At 48.7% G+C, this 10,078-nt stretch overlaps 2 protein-coding genes across 2 annotated transcripts; both read left to right on the forward strand.

The window, feature by feature from the left end:
• Window positions 1-3,696: 3,696 nt before the first annotated feature.
• Window positions 3,697-4,416, forward strand: LOC124700883 (non-specific lipid transfer protein GPI-anchored 5-like). The gene is made up of 2 exons (XM_047232940.1): window positions 3,697-4,094; window positions 4,223-4,416. The coding sequence occupies exons 1-2, from the start codon at window positions 3,776-3,778 to the stop codon at window positions 4,414-4,416; spliced, it is 513 nt and encodes a 170-aa protein (XP_047088896.1). The 5' UTR covers window positions 3,697-3,775.
• Window positions 4,417-8,565: 4,149 nt separating this feature from the next.
• LOC124700884 (non-specific lipid transfer protein GPI-anchored 5-like) lies at window positions 8,566-9,711 on the forward strand. The gene is made up of 2 exons (XM_047232942.1): window positions 8,566-8,854; window positions 9,366-9,711. The coding sequence occupies exons 1-2, from the start codon at window positions 8,593-8,595 to the stop codon at window positions 9,557-9,559; spliced, it is 456 nt and encodes a 151-aa protein (XP_047088898.1). The 5' UTR covers window positions 8,566-8,592; the 3' UTR covers window positions 9,560-9,711.
• The last annotated feature ends 367 nt before the right edge of the window (window positions 9,712-10,078 follow it).

Consider the following 10,078-nt stretch of genomic DNA (forward strand, 5'->3'; position numbering starts at 1 on the left):
TGGGAAAACAAATTGACAGCCATTAGTTGGAGATATCGATAGACCTCTCCAAGGAACAGTTTGCCGATGCCAAGCTGGGTGCCTCTGGCAAGTTCATAGGCCAAAGAAAGATAATTCTTGGTCGGAGCAAGTGAAGGGCCACAGAATATGAAGTGTTCCAACCAGAAATTCAGGAAGGCCGTGTGTTCTTTCTCTGTTACAGGGCCTTTGTTTTTCATGTGGCGTCGAAGGTAAGCACCCCAGTTTGTGCACTCTGTTTTGGAGGAGAGTTCGAAAGGGACCTTTGGCAGCATAAAAGCAGAGGGGCTGGGAGAGGTGACGTCTAGGCTAGTGATCATGGCCACATCTAGCAGAGTTGGTGTCATGGGGCCGTGGCCAAACATGAAGCAGTTCAGAGCATCAGACCAAAAGTAGCCGATGGTTTTCAGAAGGTTTTCATGCTTCTCAAGGGGAGACAATGATAAATACAAAGCATCGGCTATTCCTGTGGTTTCCTATTTGGCTTGGTGAGTTTTGGATACTCTACTGTACCAGGAAACCCAATCTTCAGGAGGGTTAGGCCAGGCTCGTAAGCAGTCGGCCCAAGAAGTTAGATCTAAGTTTTGGTTCATGAAGGGAATCCTATTGGCCTCGCAAGAAATCAAATGGGCAGGACTCTCGACAGAACGGGGGCCAAGACAAAGAGAATGTGGAAGAGAAGGATGCGGCAACAGAATGTCTGATACCTAAAATTAATGGTGAAATAAGGCATTAATTTAGATGTTTGCTGTTAATTCTAACACTATGCTCGGATGGCGAGGAGCAGTTGAGGATTACCTTCAGGCCAGAGGCCATTGCGTTGGCGTTGGACGATTCCACCATCTGATTCGCTGGCGGAGGTGAATCTGCGCGATTGAGGATCTGGGATTCGCGCTGCCGCGAGTTGAATCTGTCCGATGGGAAATTGGGGATCTGAGTTTGGTCCTTTGGATGAGGGTCGCAGGTTACCGTTTGAAGTCTGGCCTTGCTGGCGTTTTGTGGTAAAAGACCGATGCGTTGCCATCGGCTCTTTGCGCGTTGACTTACTTTGACAGTCGGCAAAATCGACATGGAAGCATTCTTCATTGATTGAAGAGGGTTTTTTACAAGAAGAGCCGATTGCTCACAAAACGAAGATCTGCTACCTAATGTACTACTACTAGCCCTATTCTAGTAGTCCCTAATTTAGGGGCCGTCGCTGCCCTCGTCGTCGCCGTCCTCGCTGCCGTTGGCGCTGCTGCCGGCGAGGTCCTCGTCGCTGCTGCTGAAGCCGTCGGCAGGGGCTTCTTCGTCCTCCTCGTCGTCGTCGTCGTCCTCCGACCCGGCGCGGAAGCGCTTCGCCGGCGGGTACTCCTCGGAGGAGGTGCCGTCCTCCGCTTCATCCTCTTCCTCGGTAGAGGTGTTGTCGCCCCAGGAGAAGGCGTCGTCGTCGCTCTCTTCCTCCAGCTCCCCATCAACGAGGAGCTGGAGGTTGTCCTCCCCGTCGGTCAAGGGCTCGTCCTCTTCTGACTCGACGGCGAAGTCCCAATCCCTCTCATCCCAATGCGGTGGAGCGCGGGCCTCGTACGCCGCTATCGGGTCGTACTCCGGTGTCGGCTCACGGGAGGAGGAGGATTGGAAGGAGAGACCCGAAGAGGCAGAGGAGGAGGAGGCCATGGTTGCAGAGGAGGAGGTTTCGATTGCTAATGTGGGGCAAGAGGATGATGAGGCGAACTGCTCGGATGCGATTAAATAAAGGGGATATAGTGGAGATGATTCAATGTTGTGGCAGTTTTCGAGGATGCGGTGCCAAAACTGACAAATCGTGCACTACAGAGAAGTTGAGAAGACAAGGCATCGTGATGGAAAGGCACTGTAGCGGTTCTACTCTGCAACGCGTAAACCGGTGAAGAGAAAAAAAATGAAGTGGTTTTGGAATTATTATTGCCAAAACCAGGGGGGCATGTGTTATCACCGGATTTTAGCCAAATCAGGAGGTGGGCCGTGATTGAGATGGGCTTAGAGGATATACACATAAAGTATTTCTAAATCGGCCTTGTGCGAGAGTGTGTCCTAGATTGCCCGTGTATCTGTACATTATGGTAGATCACGTTTAAGTTTAGAATTAAGAGATAGAGTTTAGTTTGTACGCAGATAGGTTTATTCCAAAGATAGAAAGTCTACGGACTATAAATATGTACCTAGGGTTATTGAGAAAGGAGGACGATCACGTTCACAACAAACCAATCTAGGCGCATCGCCACCCCTTGTTTCGAGGGTTTCTTCCGGGTAAGCGCCATGCTGCCCAGATCGCATCTTGCGATCTGAGCAGTATCAGTTTATTCGTTGTTTTGTGTTGCTCGTACTGAAGCCTTGTTGATGGCGAGTAACACCGTTATCATAGATGTGTTGGGGCTAATATCGATGCTTTTCTGATATGTTTGCTTAGTTACGCTGCCCCTACATATTTAGCTGCCTTTGCACCTATCTTAGGTGTAAGGGCAGCATCTTGCTTAATCTTTATTTAGTAGATCTGATCTGTTATGGTTGTTCCTTGTTCTTCAAGGATTAGTTTGATATCCGCATGGTTAGGCCTTGCAAACGGGTTGAACGATCCAGTAGTGCGTAAGATATAGTTTGCCGATCCAAGATGAGTTGTTCCAGGAATCGACTTTGTGTTGGTTTTTAGGCCTCTTCTAGGACTAGTTTTGTATTATCTTTCGTACCTGCCAGGCTCAACTACGTGTAGGATGTTCCAGTTATGCGGTGAAAACCCTAGACTGTCGTAGATTGATTTAACTTAGTATTGATCAAGCAGGACCCCCATGTTATCGTAGATGCAATACGAACCATGAGTCGATCGGCTCCTTGAGCCGATTCACAGGGTAACCTGAGAGCCGATCGAGGCTCGGATTTAATGTTTACGTGTCTGCCATGCAGGAAACTAATCGAAGCAATCCATCACCTTCCTGACCAGGTATAGGTCAGGTGGCACGCCCTTGCAACAACCAGGACGTGTGCCGGAGTTTTGCGGGCCATTGCCCGAGGGACCAGGACCCACCAGCAGTTCTGGGAGCCTCCCGGCTCTTCGTGTTGCTCGTCGCTGCTCGCCGGTGGGTTTTGGCAGGCAACAGCATTTTAATTTCTTCTTTGGCTTTGCATTCTATATATTCCCTCCGTTTTATTAAGGGTGTCTGAGTTTTGTTAAAATTTAGATGTATCTACATGTATTTAATGTCTAGATATCTAAATTTTAATAAATCAGACAAGGTTCGTGGGACGGAGGGAGTACATAGACATATGCAGAGGCCGTGTGTAAACTCTATCGCATTAATGCCGCTTATGAGATTTAATAAGATCACCCCTTGTCAGAAAATAATATTTTGCACGTCAAGAAGGCAAATCATGAAGAAAAATACAAGAGGCAGCCCACCCCACCGTGACACTTTGTAGTTGGTACCGTTGTTGCCATCTCCTAACACGGCATCGAACAACACCCTGTTCAACTCTGAACACCCCCTAATTCGTAGTACAAAAAAAATCAATCCGTGTCATGTGTTGGAAGAAGGGACCTGCAGCTCACCAACATACCCAACTAATTCCACCTTCCCCAACAAAAACCACTACTATAAAATGACACAAACTCGAACACCAAAAGCAGACACCTACACAGCTGACAGCCCAATCAACGCAAGCAAGCAGCGTCTCGCTCTTATCCACCAAAGAAGCTTAACCTCTCCCAATAGTAGCAAGCGAAGGGGAAGAGGGAGGAAAATCAATGGCAATTATCCGAGCAAAAAGCTTCTTCCTGGCCGCGGTGGCCGCGGTGCTGGTGATGTCGGCGTCTGCGCAGTCCGGATGCACGGTGGCGCTGATCGGCCTGTACCCGTGCATGAACTACATCAGCGGCAACGAGACGACGCCGACCAAGTCATGCTGCTCGCAGCTCAGCTCCATAGTGCAGTCCCAGCCGGAGTGTCTCTGTAGCGCGCTCAGCGGCGACTCCGTCGGCGGCATGACCATCAACAAGACGCGCGCACTCGAGCTGCCCAAGGCGTGCAACGTGCAGACCCCGCCGGTGAGCAAGTGCAACGGCGGTAAGTGTTCCATCGACAAAACCATTAGACAAGAACAGATTCAGATACACTGGTCTACCCACCGTACATACTGGCTCTGTTTTTGGTTCCTGCATTGCTGAAAGAAAAAAGTTTTCTCTCTTTCGCAGCTGGTGGTGCCAGTGCTCCGGTCGCCGACGCGCCGACCATGCCGGAGTTGCAGACACCTGTGGCTGCCGACTCAGGGTCGAAGGCGACGCCATCAAGGTACCTGCAGCAGAATGGTGTCTCGTCGCTCCATGGCCCAGCGGGTCTGGTGCTCGCGCTCGCGGCCACTGCGTTCTACACCGTGTTCACCGTGTGAGCGTCTCAGTCACTCGACTGAAGTGCTGGTTTAGTATTGGTGCTCTTGAAATACGTTTATTTTTTACTGCTAGTACTAGTATTTTACTTTTCCTACTGGCTTGGCATTGGTGAGGATTATAAGTCAGAGTTGTGTTTCATATGTGTAATATCATTGGATTCATCTTCTGCACTTGAAATATAATGCTACTCCTTGTATTTTTAATAAAAGAAATATATTAATATCGCGAAGATAACAATCACATCTAGCTTTTGCAATAGCGCAGTGCCCTAGTGCAATATGGATGTACACATCTAAAAAAGAGAGAAGAATTACATAAAAGAAAAGTTACGCTACATAGACTTGCTCCTTGTAACAGTGGACCAATCACCACCAAGATATTACCAGAAATTCATAATCTCCAAAAGCGATGCCCAGTGGTTGGGGTCGCAGTGGCGCACCCTAACGACCAGAGTTCAAATCCTGTCAGGAGCGAATTTCTGGAATTCTCACGCCGATGTCCCGCTTCTACTATATCATTTAGTGTCTAGTTCCTCCTAGCACTAATTCATTTTTTTTCTAAAAAAGAGAGAAGAATTACATAAAAGAAAAGTTACGCTACATAGACTTGCTCCTTGTAACAGTGGACCAACCACCACCAAGATATTACCAGAAATTTATAATCTCCAAAAGCGATGCCTCCAAGAAGAGAATTGTGCACAACCACTATCATCGCCATGATCAATATATAATCATAGGTTTACACCGAAGAAAATCCACACTCACAAAACAATGCCTTCAATAAGATCATTGCTAGGCACAACCAATTAAGACCAGACTTTGGATTTTCACCCTACAAATTTAGGCACTGAATTCCTCTTGTGTTGTCACCCCTACTTGTCAATGCCGTTGCTCCAAATCACAAATCACCAAACCATAATCTTAATCCATATGCTTATATGAAGCTTCTCCGTGCAAGAGGATCATGAAGTAATAACTTCTGCTGGGGAAGCTACAATTTGTGTATCAACAATTAAACACAATACATATGGGTAAAATTTGATATCTCAATCCATATGCTTAAATGAATATTTTTGTAGATTTTTTTATAACTTCAAAAGGTCATTTATGAAGTTTGAAATGAAGGGATCCACTGAGTTTGGACTCCAAATGCACTTTTCAATTGTGAAACCATCTATTTTGTGTAAGATCTTTCACAGGTGGAATTTGGAGTGCACATGGTGTGCAACATCCATTTGTTAGATTGAGGATCGGACTTTTCTGTGTAATATCTTTGCACCACTTAACTCACTCTTATTTGATTGATCAAATATTTACGAAGTAGGAGAAAAGCTGTTTATCAACTTGCTTCACTTAAGTGAAGTTGGCTCCTTGCAAAAACCTACCATTGTCAGTATGTACAAGATTGAAAAATGTGATCAATGATGCTTTTATGTCACACTCATGGCACCATAGTCGTTAGAGCACCTCCATCCGTCTCCCCGACAAGGTCTCTAGGAGCCATTTTTTCATCTAGGCGGCGAAAAATTGCCTAGTTCCGTCCCCGGATCCTCGTTTCCGTCTAGATCTTATCCATCCAGCAAGCCCATGTCAACCCCGGCCCCCCGGGACGCGCTCGGGGAGTCCGGAGGAAACAAAAGCGCGGGAATCATCGAGGAAAGTTCCCGTGCGCCTGGTGGCCCAGACTTGTCGGCGAGAAACGCCAATCGTCGTCCTCATCACATATTCACATAGTCTTCCGCGTGCTATAAAAGCCTACCTCCTCTCAGTCGTCGCTGCGACGCATAGCTTCCGCACACAGAATTAATGTCGTCTCCTCGAATTCACACGCTGCTCCCCTATATTTATCGCGGAGTTACCGCGCCTGCCCGCATTCACCACCACCGCCCCTCTCTCCCTACTCTTCTCTCGTCAAAAAAATGTCGGTTGCAATGGCGAATCGTTTCCCGGCGACGGCGCGGCGCACAACGGCTTCGGTCGGCGGTCCCTCCACCAGTGGGAGGGGCGGCTCTTGTACATGGAGGGCTACCCGGCGCCGCTGACTTCCGAGCGCCTGGAGGTTGGAAGCTAAGCGCGGGAGGCGTGCCGATCCCGCCGCCGCTGCAAGGCGACTCCCTGGTGCCGGAGATCGAGGCGGTGCTCGACAACATGAGCAACGAGCAGCGCGCCAACCCGCGCTTCTTCCCGGAGAACTACGACGTTTGGATATAGTTCTTCTGCAACATGTACGACCGCGAACTTGCCACGTACGATGGCCCTCCTCCCCCTCCCGCGCGCAACAATGCCGCCGGACGCCGCCGCTGGTGGAGCGCGCCGGGCCGCACGCTCGAGGCCGTCCTCGCTCACATCGAGGGCGGCAACTACCCCGTGCTAGGGATGTCGCCGCCAACGGTGGTGCCTTCCGTGTCGCGCCGACACGGAAGCTCATGGATGCCGCGGCGAATGGCGTTGTCCTCCTCATCGGGCTTGGCGACAAGGTCGGCCACGCGTTCGTGCGGATCGGCACCTCCTGCGATGCCGAAGAAGGAGCCCACGTCTCCACCGCCAACCCGAGGACGCAGCACCGGCGCCCTCATCATCCGCGAGGGGGGGGGGGGCGCCTCATCTCCGTCACGCGGCCGGTAGCGGAAGACGAAGAAGGAGGCTGCAGCGGCTTCCGACCTCGCCGCCGAGGAGGTCGCGCGAGCCGAGGACGTCGCGATCCGCGAGGCAATCGCGAGGTTGCTGAACGACCTCGTCCCCGCCGACAACGCCCTCCCCATGGACGCGGCGCTCACCTGGTCTAGGCAAGACTGGGAGAGGGAGGAGGCGGAGCAGCAGCGGCGCCTTCTGGACCCGGCGGCCGCGCCGCCCGCGCCGCTCATCAAGCTGGAGGACAGCGGCGCCTTCTGGACCCGGCGGCCGCGCCGCCCGCGCCGCTCATCAAGCTGGAGGACATCGGCGAGGATGACTGGTATCGGCCGATGCCGTCGCCGCCACGCCAAGGTGACCCTGGCCAGGGTTCCAGCCGTTGGGGAGCCCCCGGCTAGAGCAGCATGCAGTTAGCAAGCGCCACCACCCGAGGACGACGACGACTCCAGCGACGATGGCGACAACTGCACGGCGTTCTACCGCCATTTCGGCATTTAGAACGCCGTGTTTTTTTTATGTTTAGTTTATATTCTCACTAGCCAAATTCAAATATATTTCGAATTCGGTTTATATATGTACGAACTCGCAAATATCTCTAATTTTAGGCTAAGTTTTGACGATTTTCGTCATCTTCCGTTTGAATTCCTCGTTTCGCCTGCATTCCCCTGGACTCGCCGCTGACAAACTGGGATGCCCAGGCCGAAATATACATCCATCTGGCGCTAAATAGCGCCGGATTACGACCTGGGAGTCCCAACGGCTGGAGGTGCTCTTAGATCGGCCCTCCACTACCTTAGCCATCTTTGTAATCTTGCATGATTGCATCTTTTGCCTTTTAGTTTCTTCTTTGGCTTTCTTATTGCTTGTTTGAATTCTATATATTCCCTCCGTTTTACTAAAGTTGTCTAGGATTTGTTAAAATTTAGATGTATCTAGATTTTATTTACTTTTAGATATATCTAAATTTTAATAAATCAGACAAGGTTCGTGAGACGGAGGGAGTACATAGAGATATGCAAAGGCCGCGTGTAAACTCTATCGCTTTAATCCCGCTTATGAGATTTAATAAAATCACTCCTTGTCAGAAAAAGAATATTTTGCGTGTCAAGAAGACAAATCATGAAGAAAAATACAAGAGGCAGCCCACCCCACCGTGACACTTTGTAGTTGGTACCGTTGTTGCATCTTCTAACACGGCATGAACAACACCCGGTTCAACTCTGAACACCCCTAATTCGTACAAAGAAATCATCCCGTGTCATGTATTGGAAGTATAGGGACCTGCAGTTCACCAACATACCCAACTAATTCCACCTTCCCCAACAAAAAAACACTACTATAAAATGACACAAACTCGAACACCAAAAGCAGACACCTACACAGCTGACAGCCCAATCAACGCAAGCAAGCAGCGTCTCGCTCTGATCCACCAAAGAAGCTTAACCTCTCCCAATAGTAGCAAGCTAAGGGGAAGAGGGAGGAGAATCAATGGCAATTATCCGAGCAAAAAGCTTCTTCCTGGTCGCGGTGGCCGCGGTGCTGGTAATGTCGGCGTCTGCGCAGTCCGGGTGCACGTTGGCGCTGATCGGCCTCTACCCGTGCATGAACTACATCAGTGGCAACGAGACGGCGCCGGCCAAGTCATGCTGCTCGCAGCTCAGCTCCGTAGTGCAGTCCCAGCCAGAGTGCCTCTGCAGCGCACTCGGTGGCGACTCAGTCGGCGGCATGACCATCAACAAGACGCGCGCGCTCGAGTTGCCCAAGGCGTGCAACGTGCAGACCCCGCCGGTGAGCAAGTGCAACGGCGGTAAGTGCTCCAACGATAAAAACCACTAGACATGCGAAAAGTGTATTTGGTACATGCTCCTAATTTTTAAAAATCATATTTTTTGGATTTAAAAAATATGAAATTAAATACCCACATACATATAAACATTCTGAAGGTACGGTAGAAATTTTGAAGAAAAATATGTTATATTTTAAGCTATACAAAAAAGATAAATTTCTGACAAATATATACCTCTATACGTAGTCACAAATTTGTTTTTTGCTTGTAGCTCAAAATACAATGCAATTTCTACCGAAACTTTGCATGAATATTCAGAATATGTCTATGTATTCATGGAATAAATGTGATGATTTTTTTAAAATGCAGAAATTCAGTTTTCAAATATTTTAAAAACTGAGAGCACTGGTGCTCATGTGCACCAAATTTGCTTCCCTAGACATGAGGAGATTAAGATTCACTGATCTACCTACCATCCATACATGCTCTGCTTTTGGTTCCTGCATTGCTGAAAGTTTTCTCTCTTTTGTAGCTGGTGGTGCCAGTGCTCCGGTCGCCGACGCGCCAACCACGCCGGAGTTGCAAACACCTGCGGCTGCCGACACAGGGTCGAAGGCGACGCCATCAGGGTACCTGCAGCAGAATGGTGTCTCGTCGCTCCATGGCCCAGCGGGTCTGGTGTTCGCGCTCGCGGCCGCTGCGTTCTACACCGTGTTCACCGTGTGAGCGTCTCGGTCACTGGACTGAAGTGCTGGTTTAGCATTGGCGCTCTTGAAATGCGTTTATTTTTTACTGCTAGTACTACTCCTACTGGCTTAACATTGGTGAGGATTATAAGTCAGAGAATTGTGTTTCGTATATGTACTATCGTTGGATTCATCTTCCGTATTGAAATATAAAAGTTACTCCTTGTATCTATTATATACTAAAAGCACAATACAGGATCTAAAATAGAGGCACCATGTAACTCCACATAGACAAAAAAAAATTTAACCATTGGTTATAAATTTTAACGGTTGAGATTTAGAAGAAAATGCGTAAAACATATTTGAGATTTAGAAGAAAATGCGTAAAACATATTTTTCTTAACAGGTACAAAAATAAGTAAAATGCACGTATACTTTTTAGGGAGTCCGTCTCCATGACGTCTTAAAAGCTAGATGGCTTAAGTAGCTTTGTTTCTTTTAAGATACATCTTAAGTAGGGAAATCCAATTTATATCTCGGCTACGTATGAATATGTTAT

The sequence above is a fragment of the Lolium rigidum genome, chromosome 3, assembly GCF_022539505.1.
Source record: "Lolium rigidum isolate FL_2022 chromosome 3, APGP_CSIRO_Lrig_0.1, whole genome shotgun sequence".
NCBI lineage: Eukaryota > Viridiplantae > Streptophyta > Magnoliopsida > Poales > Poaceae > Lolium > Lolium rigidum.